Source organism: Dermochelys coriacea, chromosome 7 (assembly GCF_009764565.3).
Source record: "Dermochelys coriacea isolate rDerCor1 chromosome 7, rDerCor1.pri.v4, whole genome shotgun sequence".
Taxonomy (NCBI): domain Eukaryota; kingdom Metazoa; phylum Chordata; order Testudines; family Dermochelyidae; genus Dermochelys; species Dermochelys coriacea.
In genome coordinates, this window is record NC_050074.1 from 127,106,484 (window position 1) to 127,125,216 (window position 18,733).

Genomic DNA, 18,733 nt, shown 5'->3' on the forward strand with positions numbered 1-18,733 from the left:
TATCAGGAAAATTAAAGTCACCCATGAGAATCAGGGCATGCGATCTAGTAGCTTCCCTGAGTTGCCGGAAGAAAGCCTCATCCACCTCATCCCCCTGGTCCGGTGGTCTATAGCAGACTCCCACCATGACATCACTCTTGTTGCACACACTTCTAAACTTAATCCAGAGACACTCAGGTTTTTCCACAGTTTCGTACCGGAGCTCTGAGCAGTCATACTGCTCCCTTACATACAGTGCTACTCCCCCACCTTTTCTGCCCTGCCTGTCCTTCCTGAACAGTTTATAACCATCCATGACTGTACTCCAGTCATGTGAGTTATCCCACCAAGTCTCTGTTATTCCAATCACGTCATAATTCCTTGACATCACCAGGACCTCCAGTTCTCCCTGCTTGTTTCCAAGGCTTTGTGCATTTGTATATAAGCACTTGAGATAACCTGTTGATCGCCCCTCATTCCCAGTATGAGGCAGGAGCCCTCCCCTCACAGACATTCCTGCCTGTGCTTCCTCCCGGTATCCCGCTTTCCCACTTACCTCAGGGCTTTGGTCTCCTTCCCCCGGTGAACCTAGTTTAAAGCCCTCCTCACTAGGTTAGCCAGCCTGCTGGCAAAGATGTTCTTCCCTCTCTTCGTAAGATGGAGCCCGTCTCTGCCCAGCACTCCTCCTTCATGGAACACCATCCCATGGTCAAAGAATCCAAAGCCTTCTCTCCGACACCACCTGCGTAGCCATTCGTTGACCTCCACGATTCGACGGTCCCTACCCAGGCCTTTTCCTTCCACGGGGAGGATGGACGAGAACACCACTTGCGCCTCCAACTCCTTTATCCTTCTTCCCAGAGCCACGTAGTCCGCAGTGATCCGCTCAAGGTCATTCTTGGCAGTATCATTGGTGCCCACGTGGAGAAGCAGGAAGGGGTAGCGATCCGAGGGCTTGATGAGTCTCGGCAGTCTCTCCGTCACGTCACGAATCTTAGCCCCTGGCAAGCAGCAGACTTCTCGGTTTTCCCGGTCAGGGCGGCAGATAGATGACTCAGTCCCCCGGAGGAGAGAGTCCCCGACCACCACCACCCGCCTTCTCCTCTTGGGAGTGGTGGTCGTGGAACCCCCAACCTCAGGACATCGCATCTCATGCCTCCCAACCAGCGGAGTCTCCTTCTGCTTTCTCCCCCCAGACCTATCATCTGGTCCACTCTCCGCAATGGTACCTGTGGAGAGAACATGAAAGCGGTTAGTTACCTGTGTCTGTGTTACTGGAACCCGGACATTCCGCATACCTCTTCTGGAGGTCACATGTTGCCAAGCTTCTTCACTGGCCTCTTGGCTCCTCTGTGCAACCTGCTCTATATCTTTAGAGCTTTGTGCCCCTAGAAGCCTATCCTGAGTTTGGTCCAGAAAATCCTCAGTCTCTTGTATACAACGCAGGGTCGTTACCTGTTGCTCCAGACCTTCAATCTTCTCTTCCAATATGGAGACCAGCTTGCACTTTGTACAGACAAAGTCGCTTCTGTCCTGTGGAAGAAAGACAAACATGGCACATCCAGTGCAGGTCACAACAGCTGAACCCCCCCCCTTCCATATCACCTACCTACTATGAGCTTCCTCAGAGACATCTCTGACATCAGAGAGCATCCCGCATGTGCTCCTTTCACAAGATCCTGTGCTGATTGCTGCCCCTCAGGAGGAACTGCAAGGGCAGGTCCAATTCTTTATCTAGAAGACATGCCATGTAGCTTCTCTTGTGCCCCTACCTGCTGCCCTCCCCAGCTCTGCACTCCCTTAGCTGGGTGGTTATGGTTTGGTATCCAGGCAGCCTCACCAGGAGTGACCCGCCATCCCCCCGAGTCATGGAGGGAGCTCTGGAGGACCATCCATCCCAGCGTAAAGCCCAGAAGTCCATCTCCTGCCCCATATTCCCATTTGATGTTGTAAGGAGTAAAGGGCCCCCTTCAAGCCGGTGGTATAGGCCAGTGCTGTCAGCTCAACCCCTGCCATGCTGGGGAGGGACACACAGGGGTGTGAGCAAGGCCCGTGGGGCTTGGGGGGGCACACAGAAGGGTGTGAACAGGGCCCATATGGCTCTCAGCTGGAGGGGGGGCACACGGGTGTGAGCAGGGCCCATGGGGCTGGGGAGGCACAAAGAGGGGTTTACCCTCCTGACTGACACCTGAGGGGTGGGGCATTTTCTTACACTTTGGCAACACTTGTCTTCCTCCTGCTGCCAAGGGTTTCACTAGATCAGTCTGAGATTGTGTCTCCAGGGCATCCCATGGATCACAGCTGGGGTGTGCTGGAATTTCTGAGCCTGGGCTATTCCCTGAGCCTGGGTCTGCACTGGCCCAGGCTCGGGCTAAGGGGATGTTGAATTGCAGTGTTGACATTTGGGCTCAGGCTGCAGCCTGAGTTCCGGGACCCTCCCACCTCGCAGAGTCCTAGAGCCCAGGCTCCAGCCTGAGTGTCTACATGGCAATTAAACGTCCTGCAGCCCGAGTCAGCTGGCACTGTTTGCCAGCTGAGGGTTTTCAATTGCAGTGTAGACAGATAGCTGATCCATGGGGCCCCCCTGTGGCTCCCAGCTAGGGTCTGTCTGCCTGGGACCCCTGTGGCTCCCAGCTGGGGTCTGCCTGCCCAGGGTCCTGTACAGTTTTCCGAGGACCCTGAGTCATCGCTCCATCGTTGTGCAAGAGCGAGTTAATGATCAACTTCCCTGCCATCTGATCTCATCCTCCCTCTTCTGGGTGTTTGGGATCTTTTACCCTGCTCAGCCATTCAGGGCTAATGCACCCCTGCAGAGAGCGAAGAGGAAGGAGCTGTCAGCTCCACAAACGCCTGGGCCATGCCCGCTCCACTGGAGGAGTTCTGTGGCTCTGTCTTTTGGGTAAGTGGCTGCATGTCCTCACAGAGTCCTCACCACCTCAGGGCAGGGGCAAATGAATACCTGGGGAGAGCAGAAAACATAAGCCAAAGCCTGGGGTCCCCCAGTCCTTTCGGAGGCAAAGCACCCTCATGGGAAGGAGGCATGGCCCAGGTCGGGGCTCTGGCGTTATTGTTATTTCCTATGAGTGTAATGCCAGTGCCGAAGAGCTCTGTCGGGTGCTGGGCGCTGCATACACATAGCACGCAGCCCAACCATCGACCATGGCAAGCCAGACTGGGGAGGGCAAGGTAATGGTGAGATGAGCATGATCTGAAAAGCAGCCAGTGGCCTGAGCTCACCCCCTGCCAGATGGTGTCCAGAGACATGGGGCACGGCACGGCACGCTGTCCTCCGGAGACAGGAGAGACGCAGCCCCAGGTGCCCTTTCTGCTCCGGGGAAGCAGGCAGTTGTTTCAACTCAGTGTTACAGGATGGCAAGGACTCCACTGGCACCCAGGGAGGATCCTCCGAGGGGATGGAGTCTGGGGTGCGCAGTGGGACAAGGGCTCCGGGGAGATGGGGTCGGAGGTGCGCAGGGGGACATCTTCTTCGGGGAGATGGGGTCGGGGGTGCACAGTGGAACGAGAGCTCCGGGGGATGGGGTTGGGGGTGCACAGGGGGACATGTTCTCCGGGGAGATGAGGTCGGGGGTACGCAGGGGAATGAGGGCTCTGGGGGGATGGGGTTGGGGGTGCGCATGGGAATGAGGGCTCCGGGGGCATGGGGTCGGGGGTGTGCAGGGGAACGAGGGCTCCGGGGGGAAGGGGTCGGGGGGTGCGCTGGGGGACGAGGTCTCCAGTCTTCATCCAGACAACATTTACAACCACCTTTCTCCCCAAGGCCTTTCCTCCCTCCTTGCTGCCCCAGTTTCTCCAGGGCGCCTGGGCTCACCCAGGCTGTAGCACATGTGTGGGGTTGGGAAGGGCCATGTTAGCTCCTTTTATGACAAATTCTCTTTGTCTTATAGAAAGCCATCAGCAGCCACTCCTATCACCAGAGGCTTTTTTTTAGAAACTTCCCCTTATCTCATTAGTTATTCTTGGAACAAGACTATCCTCCCTACTTCATTCCTTCTGGCCTGGTATTTTCAAGGCCTTCATTCTACTTGCTGCTCAGGGCCTTTCTTTACAGCACAGATCTATTTCCTTAATCAAATTTAAGTTCATTCTAATTCTTGCATTTTGTATTTATTGTACAAGTGTATAGGAGGGGTACTCTGAGGGGATGGAGGTCAGGTGTGTGCTTAGGGAGAGGGGTGCTTTGAGGGCTTAGGAGTTGAGTGGGTGGTTGGGGAGGGGTTTGGGATCAGGGTTTGTTTAGGGGGAGGGGATGTTCTGAGGGGTTAGGCATTGGGTGGGTGTCGGGGAAGGGGTGCTCTGGGGGGTTAGGGGTCAGGCAGGTGAAGGGGGAGGGGTGCTGTGGGATATATGGGGTTGGGTACTTGATTAGGGGGAGGGATGCACTGAGGGGGTTAGGGGTCAGGTAGGTGAAGGGGGAGGGGTGCTGTGGGTATATGAGGTTTGGTGTGTGTTTAGGGGGAGGGGTGCTCTGAGGGGGTTAGGGGTCGGGCAGGTGAAGTGGGAGGGATGCTCTCAGTGTTTTGGGTTCAGGTTGCCTGCAGGGGAAGGCTGAGGTGTGTAGTGGGAGAGGCACTTCGGCGCATGGCGTCAGGGCGCATGGCGTCAGGTGGATTGGTGCTCCAGGCAGGGGATGTTGGTGAGTTTGTGGTGTGACTCTGATTTTGCTCTCGCTGTGTCTGCCCCACCCAGAACACTTCCTTACTGAATGTACCCCAGCCCGACCTGCCGCTCTGCTTTGAACAGACTGTGCTTGTTTGGATCCCTCTGGGCTTTCTCTGGCTTTCGTCCCCTTGGCAGCTTCTTCCCATGTTTAAACCCAGGACCAAGAAATCATCTCTAACCAAAATCTATCTCACCAAGCAGGTACAGCATCCTATGGCCCTACAGAACCAGGGGGATAATGGGGCCAGGGGTGGAGGGATGTCATCCACTGTAATGGGGTCAGGGGTGGGGAATGCCCTTGACTGGAGGGATGGAATGGGGAATGGGGTGTGGAACGCCCGGGACTGGAGGGATGTAATGGGGCATGGGTTGGGGAACGCTGGAGGGATGTAATGGGGCATGGCGTGGGGAACGCTCTGGGCTGGAGGGATAGAATGGGATGTAATGGGGTGTACTGGGGTGTGGGCTGGGGAACGCCCTGGACTGGAGGGATGTAATGGGGTGCGGGGTGGAGAACATAGTGGGTACGAGGGCTTTGTGGGGTATGGGAGTATTGTGCTCATAAGGCCAGAATGGCGTGAACTCACAAGGAAGGGGGCATGTGGACCCAGACAGATGGAACAGGACCTTGGGAATGGCCCTGGACTACAGGGTTAATACTAGGCCTGCATGGGGTGGAGGGATGTAACAGGGTATGGGGCTTGTGGGCATGCTACCACTTCCACCACTTGTCTCCCTTGCAGTGGTGTTGACAGACCTAAGGCTGTGTTCCCCAATAGCCCAACAGGCAGGGACAAGGCCAGTGTCTCTCCTAACAGCTGCTCTCCCCCAGGCGCTGACCACATTGCTCTTACTGACAGCAATGGCTGAACTGGCCTTCACACTTGCAGAGGACTTTGGCCAGTACCCCCACCCGACTCCCGCCAGCAGGAACCCCGCTGTCCAATACACGAACCCTGCTCTGTACACTGTGACATGGGTAAGAGACTGCCAAGCCTGCCACTGGCTGAATTCACACTGGGTCATCGAGGTGACAGAGCTGGGGTGAAGGGAGGAAACAGTAAAGAGAGGTTTAGGCTGAATCTCGGGAAAACTCCCTAGCCGTGCGGGGCCATAGCCTAGGGGACAGATGGGTTGTGGGAGCAGCACACTGATTAGATGTGTCTGCTAACACAGGCAGCAGTGAAATAGTTAATATAGAAATGTAAATTTGCACCTTTAGGTTCCAGAGTGAACCACTCATTCAGCTGGAGGGCTGATGAGTGATGGTTCCAGGCTCCCTGCACACTCAGGCACCGGTCACTGCATTGGTGTAACTGTGCCTCTGTGGGTCACAAATGAGAATACCAAATTCAAGACAAACTGCTGAGAAATAGGGCAGACACGGTCCAAAACTGGTGGTTATTCTCTCATAAGATACACCAAACCAGCAACAAAAGTGAACTTCTGTTTCACCACACTGGCTAACAAGAAGTCAGAAAAGCAGTTTCCGTAGGCATTCCAGTCCTTGTATCACCACCCAAAACACTAGACTTAAAGATGAGTGGTTCTTTAAAACCAATTTTATCAAATAAAAGGTTCTTCTGATCCCAAAGGACCAGCCACACATCTAGGTCAATATACAACTCAGATCTTACCCAATAATCATGCTGTTGCCAATCCTTTAGTATCTAAAATCTGAAAGTTTATTTATAAAAAGAAAGAAAAAAAGGTGAGAGTTAAAATTGGTTAAAGGAATCATATACATACAATAATTGCAAAGTTCTTGGATCAGGCTTGTAGCAGTGATGGAATAAACTGATGACTTAAGGGCACATCTACACTTGCAAAGTTACAGTGCTGGCAGTTACAGCACCCCTCAGAGAGCACCGAAGGAAAACCGCTGTTGTGATTTCACACTGACAGCTGTCTGCGCAGTAGCGTGTTCACACTTGCGGTGCTATTTGGAGCGGTGCACTCTGGGCAGCTATCCCACAGAGCACCTCTTTCTCTTTTGCCACTAAGACTTGTGGGAAGGCGGAAGGGGTTGCAGGGCATCCTGGGTCCTGTCCCAATGCCCCATGGTGCATTGCTTTGCATCCCAGCAATCCCTTTGCTTCCGTGCGCATTTGGCGCCATCTCTCAACCGTTTGTGTACTGCACGCCAGGCCCTGCCTCTTTCAGGCTGCAGGAATGGATCCTGAACTGCTGACAAGTGTGCTGCTCGCTCTGACCAACACATCACGAGTGGCAGTGGAGTTATTCCTTAAACTGCAAAAGCAAGAGGAGTGTGACATTGATCTCGCCACGCATACTAACTACGAAACAAGATTGCCTGTGGCATTCACGAAGGTGCTGATCACAGTGGAACACCACTTTTGGGCTCGGGAAACAAGCACTGAGTGGTGGGATCACATTGTCATGCATGTCTGGGATGACAAGCAGTGGCTGCAGAACTTTTGGATGAAGAAAGCCACATTAATGGGACTGTGTGATGAGCTCGCCCCAGCCCTACAGTGCAAGGACACAAGAATGCGAGCTACCATGTCGCTGGAGAAGCTTGTGGCGATTGCATTGTGGAAGCTGGCTACTCCAGACTGCTACCGATTGGTCGCTAACCAGTTTGGAGTGGGAAAGTTGACCGTTGGACTCGTGTTGACAGAAGCTTGCAGGGCCATTAATCGCATCCTGCTCCGAAAGACCGTGACTCTAGACAACGTGCATCACATTATGGATGGCTTTGCACAAATGGGCTTCCCTAACTGCTGAGGGGTGATAGATGGCATGCATATTCCAATTCTGGCACCAGACCACCTAGCCACCGAGTATATTAATCAGAAGGGATATTTCTCAATGGTTCTCCAGGTGCTTGTGGATCACTGTGGGCTTTTCACAGACATTAACGCAGGCTGGTCTGGAAAGGTGCATGATGCACGCATTTTTCGGAACACTGGCCTGTTCAAGAAGCTGCAAGCCGGGACTTTCTTCCCTGACAGGAAGATCACCACAGGGGAAGTCGAAATGCACATTGTGCTCCTGGGAGACCTCGCCTACCTCTTAATGCCGTGGCTCATGAAGCCATACACGATGCACCTTGACAGCAGCAAGGAGCAGCCTGTCAACAACAGGCTGAGCAAGTGCAGAATGGCTATTGAGTGTGTATTCAGCTATATAAAAGCCTGCTGGCAATGCCTTTATGGGAAGCTGGCTGATGACAATAGTCCTATGCTCATAGCCGCACGCTGTACGCTCCATAATATTTGTGAAGGGAAGGGTGAAAGCGTCAGTCAGAGCTGGACCACAGAGGCTCAGCGCCTGGAGGCTGAGTTTGAACAGCTGGAGACCAGGGCTATTAGAGGGCTACAGTGAGGGGCCATAAAGATCAGGGATGCTTTGAAGCAGCAATTTAAAGCTGAAAGCCACTAATATTTGTTGGTATACTTGGGATTGCAGTGCTTGTAATACTAGGTGATTGGTGCACATGATGCAAGAAGGGACCTTAACATTGTATGTTGCTTTGCAGGGCTCTTTTTGCTTTCACGTAATAGAATAAAGATTGCTTTCAAACAAACACAATTCTTTTATTGAAAGACAACAATCAGAGGAGAGAGTCAAATGAAAAAAATCATCAGCAGGGAGGGGGATGGGGGAAGGGAAGGTCTCAAGAGGAGGAGGGGTCCCGGGACGGCTATAGATTTGGGTATGTCCAGGGATCATACCCAGCCTTCTCCTCTGGTGTATGATGCGGCGGGTGCTGTACTTCAGCCGGGCCTAACTACAGAGGGATGGGTGTTGAGTGCAGTGGGTAGTGGGAGTCCACACTGCTGGACTGTGAGGGGGAGGAGTGGAATGCTGTGGGTAGAGTGGAGCCAGGAGGTTGATAACTGTGTTGGCAGTGGAGGGAGGGGGCGCATGGGAAAGAGTTTTGCGACAGCGGCTACAGGGGAGGGCGGGCATAGAGCTGCTCGGTTTGAAGAGCTAGTATTGCCTGGAGCGTGTCTGCTTGGCACTCCATAACTGTTAGGACCTGCTCCATGGCTTCTTTGGTGTGCTGCATTCTCCTTTCCGTCCCTTTTCTTGCTGTCCTGCCACTCCTTCGACTCTTTTTTCTCGGCAGCAGAGTGCATCATAACCTCACGCAGAAAGTCCTCCTTAGTTCTTCTTGGACACTTCCTAATACTTCACAACCATTCTGCCGCCGATAACAAAGAGGGAGGCTGTGCTCCCAAGGTCATCTCTGTGAAGTTTAAATGCAACATTTTACAGAAGCAATATTGTTTGCAACACAGACAACACTGATTCGGTGCTTTAAAACAGCCAATACTCACACACCTGTCACTAACTGACTGACCCCAGGCAAGCACACATGAGCCACAAGACCCCCAAAATGGTGAGTAGCTGCAGGGGCAGGGTAAATCACTGTTCCCGGACCCTGCTGTACACTGGGCACGTGGCTCTTGGGCACTTGGGGAGAGCCAGCACAGTAGAGTGGGCCTGATAATCATTCCTGTCCCCACACTTTCCACAGGACGTGATCATTATGGAAGATATCTTGCTGCTGAGGGTAAGCAGGGAATCAAGGGAGGGTCTTCTCAAAGCCTGCAGCTTCCACCCTGGCCCCTATGCGGCTAGCCTGTGTGCAGCAATGGTCCCCCCACCCATCACGGCAAAGTGGCAATGGGAAGTTACCGTTAATGGGGCAAGAAACAAAGCAGCTCTGCCAAGGAACCTATGGCATTGGATTGCCAAGTACCTCCACGAGAGATTCCTGGAGATCTCTGAGGCAGATTCCCGTGAAGTGAGGGAGTGTATCAACAGCCTGTTCCGCCGCTCAGACTAGGCATGTGGTGGGAGACAAGTCTGCTTTCTGCAACCCTCCTGCCCCTAACAACTCGCTTCAGCAATTCCCAAAAACAGATCCATTTACCAGGGGCCTCCCCTCCTGTTTGCACTTCGCCAAGCTCCAACTGCTGTGACTGGCTAGGCTCCTCTGGGGTAGAAAAGAGCTCCTGACTGCCTGCATCTCTGGCCTCCGAGCCAGCCTCTGCCTCTGGGTCCTCTTCCCCTTCTTCGTCCAAGATTGCCTCCTCCTGGCTCTGTCCACTTTCAACTGGCACATAAGCCAACGAAGTATCCACAGGATCCTTCCCAGTGGAAGTGGAGTCACCACTGAGTATCTTTGTAGAACCAGCAGCTCATGGGCGCAGCACCGGAGTGGCAGTTTGCCTCCCGCACCTTGTGGTAGACGTTCCGCAGCTCCTTCACGTTGATCCTGCACTGCAGTGTGTCCCGGTCATGGCCCCTTTCTATCATGCATCTAGAAATCTGTCCGTAGGTATCATAATTCCTATGGCTGCAGCGCAGCTGGCACTGCACTGCCTCCTCTCCCCAAATACTGATGAGGTCCAGCAGCTCAACATTGCTCCAAGCTGGAGATCGTCTGGTGCGTGGAGCAGGCATGGCCACCTGGAAAGATGCACTGAGACCACTGCATGCATCACCGAGCAAACAGGGAGGGGACTTTCAAATTTGCAGAGGAATGTATGGGGTGGGGCTGACGGTTGGTCACTTGAGGGCAGGGCAGTAGAGTTCAAACCAATGGCCAGAGAGGCGAGAACAGGCATTGTGGGACACCTGCTGGAGGCCAATCACAGCGCTGTAATCACCATGGTGTCTACACTGGCACTGCAGTGCTGTACCCCCGTGTAACGATGCTGGTTCTGGCGGGACCCAACTGAGAGTGCCAATTCAGGACAAATTGCTTAAAGCAGGGCAGTTACAGCCCAAGGCTGGGGTTTCTCCATCTCTAAGACAAACCAAACCAGCCAGCCAGAGAGGACTTTGGTTTTACCCCACTGGCTAACCACAAGTCACACAAGCAATTCCCTTAGACACTCCAGTTTCCCAGTATCACCACCAGTGCCACTCATATGGGGACAAATGTTTATGAAAACCAATACCCCAGTAAAAAAAAAAGGTTCTCTCGATCCCAAAGGACCAAGCCCCAGACCCAGATCAATATACAAATCAGATCTTACCCACAAATCACACTGTTGCCAATCCTTTAGAATCTAAAATCTAAAGGTTTATTCATAAAAGGAAAAAGATATAGATGAGAGCTAGGATTGGTTAAATGGAATCAATTACATACAGTAATGGCAAAGTTCTTGGTTCAGGAGAACATCCACAGCTGGGATGGGTCATCAGTCCTTTGTGTAGAGCTTCCGTTTGTATCAAAGTCCCTCCAGAGATATGAAGCAGGATTGAAGAAAAAATGGAGGAGATGCAGCAGCTTTTTATAGTCTCTTGCCACATGGTCTCCGCTTTCTTTGTCCCAAAGACAAGCTGTCCATCACATGGCATGGAAAAACCTCGGAGTTCTGTCCATAGGCATGTCCCTGCATGCCTTGCTGAGTCACAAGGCGTGTCTGGTATCAGGGGGTAGCTGTGTTAGTCTGTATCCACAAAAACAACAAGAAGTCTGGTGGCACCTTAAAGACTAACAGATTTATTTGAGCATAAGCTTTCGTGGGTAAAAACCTCACTTCTTCAGATGCATGGAGTAAAAATTACAGATGCAGACATAAATATACTGGCACATGAAGAGAAGGGAGTTATCTCACAAGTGGAGAACCAGTGCTGACAGGGCCAATTTGATCAGGGTGGACGTAGTACACTCCTTCTTTCAATGGATCAGTTGTACAGCTGATGGTCCTTAATGGTCCGTCAAGCAGGCTAGGCAGAGCTGACACCAACTTGTCTGGGGTGTCACCAAGAAGCATAGCACAAGTTTGAAATATGGACAATGTACAGCCAATACTTTAAATACAAAAATGATACATACATACAGATAGCATAATCATAACCAGACAACCATAACCTTGTTTTAGACACCTTTATACAAAATTTGGTGCCACTCCAGGACCTTGGTTGCAACAATGATCTATACGGTCCCAGCTTATGTCAGTAACATCACACCCCGGCGCAGAAAGGTGTACACCTCTCCTCGGGATGGTTTTTTTAGAGCGCTGCATCTGCGCAGTTTCTGTGCAGTCGGTGGCTTGCCAATGTGTGCACCTCGGGAGTTACAATGCTCATAGCCGCTTTACTGCGCACAAACTTGCCTGTATAGACAGGGCCATAGTCAAGTCTCTGGTTGCTTCCAAATCATTGGAAGGTCCTCAATCCCTTGGTTAGAATGCTCCAATTCGTATAAGTCCATAGTCCAGAGGCTTGAGCAGGAAAGAAGCAAAATGGAGGTGTTTCCAGCGCCTTTTATAGCTTCTGCCATGTAGAGGGAAATTCATTGTTTCAAACAAAGCCCTCACTACCACTGGTGGAAAATTACAGGTAAAAGATGGAGTTTGGAGTCACATGGGAAAGTCACATGTCCATGCCTGATTTTGCTTAGTCACAGAAGAAGCCATTAACGACACCCCAGACAGAAGGACAGTCCATTCAGTGTAGATGGGTGTCTTCCATTATGAGTTGCGTGTCCTTTTGATGAGCCACTTGACTTGAATAAAAACAACGAGGAGTCTTGTGGCACCTTAAAGACTAACAAATTTATTAGAGCATAAGCTTTCATGGCCTATGACCCACTTCTTCAAACATCTGATGTTTTTTCTGAAACAGACTAACATGGCTACCCCTCTGAAACTCGTTAACTTGAATAGTTCCTTCACAATATGCTGGCTAAACACCTTGTTGGTGTTTCCCAGAAGCAAACACATTAGAAATCCAGGTATAGAGCCAATACTCATAACTTCAGATACAAAAATGATACATTCGTTAGTCTCTAAGGTGCCACAAGTACTCCTTTTCTTTTTGCGGATACAGACTAACACAGCTGCTACTCTGAAAAATGATACGTGCATGCAAATAGCATAATCATATTCAGCAAATCATAATCTTTGCATAGACATCTTACATGACACATTTTGTACAAGATTTGTTGCAATTATATAACAGTGGTAGCAACAATAATCTGTATGGTCATAGTTTAATCAGATAACATCACAATCGGTTACACTTGGATCACATTTTTAAATGGAAGCCAATATTGTAGAGCCCAATTCTGCATCTGTGACATCCTGGGGCCCATGTATAATCTCCAGGACATGAGCCTCGGGTTCAGCCCCCTACCCAGGTTACATTGTCCTGGGTTCCTCTGTCACCAGCCTCCCTGCACCCCCTGCTCTAACCCAGTTCGCTCTCTCCCCAGTTCCTGGTTCTGCTGCTTCATGACACTCAGCGCTTCCACCTGCGCAGGGACTCCGGACCACTCTTCCTCTTCTGGATTCTGTCCCTGCTCTGCGGGGTGTTCCCGCTCCAGACGCTGATCCGGAAGGCACTGCCGGTCAGGAGCAGCGGGGACCGCGGGCAAGGGCCCCTGGGAAATCCCTCACACTCCCAGTTCTCCCAGAGGGGCAGGGTCTGGCCCAGGAAATCCCCTCCCTTGTGGGCTGTTAACTAGCATCAGCTTTTGTGGCACTGCAGCCCCCTGTGAGCAAGCATCCATGGGGAACGTGAATGGGGGTAAAGGAGAAATCACTCCTATCTCTCCTCCCATAGGGCCTCAGCTCTGCCCACCCCAGTGCGTGCCCCTGGGGGTCATGTCCAGAGGTGTCAGGGCTGAAAGGAGACAGCTCCAGGAATTCAGGAGCAGTTGAAATGGGGGATTGAGCGGAAATGCTCAGGCAGCCTTAGCCCAATTCACTTTCCTGGTTGTCCCTGGGTCCAGGCTAGGCTTGTACCTTACTTGCAGGTGCCATCAGTTATCTCTGAGGGCTTTCCTCCCCACAGGGCCTGGTTCCTGACCTGCCACGGTTCAGCCTCTTCCTCATCTCCTATGGGCTCCAGCTTCTCCTCTTGATCATCTCAGCTTTCTCAGATGTCGCCCCTGAAACAGAAGAAATGGCCAAGAAGGTGAGAGCTCTGTGCTCCCGTCTGGGCTTTGGGGTGAGCACAGCCTGTAGACCCTGAAGGCGGCTTGGGGAGGGAGAGGCTGCCGCAAGGTGCCTCAGCTCAGAGGGGCTGGTGGCACGTGGTCTTCATAGCAAGATCCCATCTCCACCCATCTTTGAGGCCGAGGTCGTGAGACAGTGTCTGTGAGGTCTCAGTGTGAGCCAGGTGGCTGGAGAGAGTTCTCACTCTTCAGCCCTGCAGGGCTCTCAACCTCTGCCTTTCAGCCTGTGCAGGTCCCAGGACTGGCCAGACCTGCCCCACATGCTCTGTGGGACTTGCAGTGGCCCATCCCCTTTGCCTCAGTGTGAGGCCCCCAGGAATCCACCTTGGAAGGGGGAGACTGAGTCAGCTCTTGCCACAGACATAGTTGTGGTGAACAGACTCTTCTCTTTCTTTAAAAAAAAAAAATGAGGAGTACTTGTGGCACCTTAGAGACTAACACATTTATTTGAGCATAAACTTTCATGAGCTAAAACCCACTTCATCAGATGCATGCAGTGGAAAATACAGTAGGAAGATATATATACACAGAGAACATGAAAAAATGGGTGTTGCCATACCAACTGTAACAAGACTAATCAATTAAGGTGGGCTACTATCAGCAGGAGAAAAAAAAACTTTTGTAGTGATAATCAGGATGGCCCTTTTCAAACAGTTGACAAGAAGGTTTGAGTAACAGTAGGGGAAAAATTAGCATGGTGAAATAGTTTTTACTTTGTGTAATGACCCATTCACACCCAGTCTTTATTCAAGTGTCCAGTTTGCAAATTAATGCAATGGTGTCCAGTTTGCAAATTAATTCCAATTTTGCAGTTTCTCGTTGGAGTCTGTTTTTGAAGTTTTTTTGTTGGAGAATTGTGATTTTTAGGTCTGAAATTGAGTGACCAGGGAGACTAAAGTGTTCTCCAACTGGTTTTTGAATGTTATAATTCTTGACATCTGATTTTTGTCCATTTATTCTTTTGCGTATAGACTGTCCGGTTTGGCCAATGTACATGGCAGAGGGGCATTGCTGGCACATGATGGCATATATCACATTGGTAGATGTGCAGGTGAACGAGCCTCTGATGGTGTGGCTGATGTGATTAGGTCCTATGATGGCATCCCTTGAATAGACATGTGGACACAGTTGGCAACGGGCTTTGTTGCAAGGATAGGTTCCTGAATTAGTATTTTTGTTGCTGGTGAGTATTTGCTTCAGGTTGCGGTGCTGTCTGTAAGTGAGGACTGGCCTGTCTCCCAAGATCTGTGAGAGTGAGGGATTGTCCTTCAGGATAGGTTGTAGATCCTTGACGATGCGTTGGAGAGGTTTTAGTTGGGGGCTGAAGGTGACGGCTAGTGGCGTTCTGTCACTTTCTTTGTTGGGCCTGTCCTGTAGTAGGTGACTTCTGGGTACTTTTATGGCTCTGTCAATCTGTTTCTTCATTTCAGCAGGTGGGTATTGTAGTTGTAAGAACACTTGATAGAGATCTTGTAGGTGTTTGTCTCTGTCTGCGGGTTTGGAGCAAATGCTGTTGTATCGCAGAGCTTGGCTGTAGACAATGGATCGTGTGGTGTGGTCTGGATGAAAGCTGAAGGCATGTAGGTAAATATAGTGGTCAATAGGTTTCCAGTATAGGGTGCTGTTTATGTGACCATTGCTTATTAAAGAGTGGGAGTGGATGGGTCATTACATAAAGTAAAAACAATTTCACCATGCTAATTTTTCCCCTATTGTTACTCACACGTTCTTGTCAACTGTTTGAAATGGGCCATCCTGATTATCACTACAAAAGTTTTTTTTTCTCCTGCTGATAGTAGCCCACCTTAATTGATTAGTCTTGTTACAGTTGGTATGGTAACACCCATTTTTTCATGTTCTCTGTGTATATATATCTTCCTACTGTATTTTCCACTGCATGCCTCTGATGAAGTGGCTTTTAGCCCACGAAAGCTTATGCCCAAATAAATTTATTAGTGTCTAAGGGTATGTCTACACTATGGAATTAGGTCAAATTTATAGAAGTTGATTTTTTAGGAAGTGATTTTATACAGTCGATTGTGTGTGTCCCCACTAAGCACATTAAGTTGGCGGAGTGCGTCCACAGTACCATCAACTTTCGGTAGCTATCCCACAGTTCCCGCAGTCTCCGCCACCCATTGGAATTCTGGGTTAAGCTCCCAATGCCTGATGGGGCAAAAATATTGTCGTGGGTGGTTTTGGGTCGTCAGTCATCCCTCCCTCCGTGAAAGCAACAGCAGACAATTGTTTTGCGCCTTTTTTCCGTGCGGACGCCATACTGCTTTCAGCAGACAGTGCAGTAGGACTGCTAACCGTTGTCATTGAACCATTGCTTCCGCTGAAACTCTGCTCTCCTGGTGCCATGAATCCACTTTGCAGGTCCTCTATATGACCGTCGTCATCCACCACTTCCGCTGCAACTCTGCTTTCCTGCTCTTGTCTCACCATACCATGGCAAGCGTGCAACCTGCCCAGCTCAGCTCACCAACACTGCCGCTGTTGTGTCCTGGTGCTGCTGGCAGCAGATGGTGCAGTAGGTCTGCAAAACTGGTCATCCAACCACTGCTTCCGCTGCAACTCTGCTCTCCTACTCCTGTCTCAATAGCGAATTTCTTCATGTTGGCTGTCATGGGCTCCCACTTCCACTGCAACTCTGCTCTCCTGCTCTCATGAATCCACCTCACAGGTCCTCTTGTCATTCTTTATAAATATCTATTCTTGTGGCATCCGTCGTCAGCCACCACTTCCGCTGCAACTCTGTTCTCCTGCTCTCCTGCAGATGCCAGACCATGGCAAGCATGGAGCCTGCTCAGATCACCGCGGCAGTTATGAGCATTGTAAACACCTTGCGCATTATCCTTCAATATGTTCAGAACCAGAACCTTCAAAGGCAGGCGAGTAGGCAAAGGCAGAGCAGTGATGAGAGTGATGAGGACATGGATACAGACTTCTCTCAAAGCACGGGCCCCAGCAATTTGGACATCCTGGTGGCAATGGGGCAGGCTCATGCCATGGAACGCCGATTCTGGGCCCAGGAAACAAGCACAGACTGGTGGGACCGCATAGTGTTGCAGGTCTGGGATGATTCCCAGTGGCTGCAAAACTTTCGCATGTGTAAGGGCACTTTCATGGAACTTTGTGACTTGCTTTCCCCTGCCCTGAAGTGCAAGAATACCAAGATGAGAGCAGCTCTCACAGTTCACAAGCGAGTGACGATAGCCCTGTGGAAGCTTGCAACGCCAGACAGTTACCGGTCAGTCAGGAATCAGTTTGGAGTGGGCAAATCTACTGTGGGAGCTTCTCTGATCCAAGTAGCCAACGCAATCACTGAGCTGCTGCTATCAAGGGTAGGGACCCTGGGAAATGTGCAGGTCATAGTGGATGGTTTTGCTGCAATGGGATTCCCTAACTGTGGTGGGGCGATAGATGGAACGCATATCCCTATCTTGGGACTGGACCACCTTGGCAGCCAGTACATAAACCTAAAGGGGTACTTTTCAATGGTGCTGCAAGCACTGGTGGATCACAAGGGACGTTTCACCAACATCAGTGTGGGATGGCCGGGAAAGGTGCATAACACTCGTATCTTCAGGAACTCAGGTCTGTCTGAACAGCTGCAGCAAGGGACTTACTTTCCAGACCAGAAAATTACCTTTGGGGATGTTGAAATGCCTATAGTTACCCTTGGGGACCCAGTCTACCCCTTAATGCCATGGCTCATGAAGCCATACACAGGCACCCTGGACAGTAGTCAGGAGCTGTTCAATAATAGACTGAGCAAGTGCAGAATGGTGGTAGAACGTGCATTTGGATGTTTAAAAGTGTGTTGATGCAGTTTACTGACTCGGTTAGACCTCAGCGAAACCAGTATTCCTATTGTTATTACTGCTTGATGTGTGCTCCACAATCTCTGTAAAAGTAAAGGGGAGGCATTTATGGCAGGGAGGGAGGTTGAGGCAAATCGCCTGGCTGCTAATTAGGCACAGCCAGACACCAGGGCGGTTAGAAGAGCACAGCAGGGCATGCTGCGTATCAGAGAAGCTTTGAAAACTAATTTCATGACTGGTCAGGCTATGATATGACAGTTCTGTTTGTTTCTCCTTGATGAAAACCCACCCCCTTAGTTCACTCTACTTCCCTGTAAGCCAACCGCCCTCCCCCCTTCGATCACCGCTTGCAGAGGCAATAAAGTCATTGTTGTTTCAAATTCATGCATTCTTTATTAATTCGTCACACAAATAGGGGGATAACTGCCAAGGTAGCCCGAGAAGGATGGAGGAGGAGGGAGGCACCAGGTGGAGTGGTGGAGGAGAGGAGGAGGGAAGGAAAAGGCCACACTGCACTTCAAAACTTATTGAATGTCAACCTTCTGTTGCTTGGCCAGTCCTCTGGGGGGAGTGGTTGGGTGCCCAGAGCCCCCCCAGCCTGTGTTCTTGAGCATCTGGGTGGGGAGGCTATGGAACTTGGGGAGGAGGGTGGACGGTTACACAGGGGCTGCAGTGGTGGTCTGTGCTCCTGCTGCCTTTCCTGCAGCTCAACCATATGCCGGAGCGTATCAGTTTGATCCTCTTGTAGCCTCAGCATTGCATCCTGCTTCTTCTCATCATGCTGCCGCCACCTCTCCTCTTGCTCCTGTCACCTCTCCTCTCGCGTGTGCCTCCTGTCCTCACATTCATTTTGTGCTTTCCTGGACTCTGACATTGCTTGTCTCCACGCATTCTGCTGAGCTCTTTCCATGCGGGAGGACTGCATGAGCTCAGAGAACATTTCATTGCAAGTGCAGTTTTTTCACCTTCTTATCTGCGCTAGCCTCTGGGATGGAGATGATAGGGAGAATGTTGAAACATTTGCAGCTGTGAGAGGAAAAAATGGGAGAGTAGTATTTAAAAAGACACATTTTAGAGAACAATGGGTAGACTCTTTCACGGTGAACCAAGCTGTTAACATTACATAGTACATGTGCTTTCGGTACAAGGTCGCATTTTGCCTCTTATATTGAGGGCCTTCTGGTTTGGTGTGAGAGATCACACAAGGCAACAGAATTTGGCTTGTAGGCATCCATGGTAAGCCACAGTCTTTTGGCTTCTTTAACCTTCCTAACATGTGGGAATGGTTTCAAACAGCAGC

At 50.8% G+C, this 18,733-nt stretch overlaps 1 protein-coding gene across 2 annotated transcripts in view; it reads left to right on the top strand.

The window, feature by feature from the left end:
* The first annotated feature begins 2,721 nt into the window (after positions 1-2,721).
* ABCC2 (ATP binding cassette subfamily C member 2) overlaps positions 2,722-18,733 on the top strand; it is a 55,816-nt gene continuing 39,804 nt past the window's right edge. Inside the window, exons 1-5 of one of the 2 annotated variants that reach the window (XM_038408230.2) lie at positions 2,722-2,878; positions 4,687-4,860; positions 5,492-5,638; positions 12,863-12,997; positions 13,444-13,566. In XM_038408230.2, the coding sequence (XP_038264158.1) occupies positions 2,837-2,878; positions 4,687-4,860; positions 5,492-5,638; positions 12,863-12,997; positions 13,444-13,566 (621 nt within the window). In that variant the 5' untranslated portion in view covers positions 2,722-2,836. Of the gene's footprint in view, positions 2,879-4,686; positions 4,861-5,491; positions 5,639-12,862; positions 12,998-13,443; positions 13,567-18,733 lie in introns of those variants that run through there. The other variant, XM_043518543.1, reaches the window with a different exon arrangement.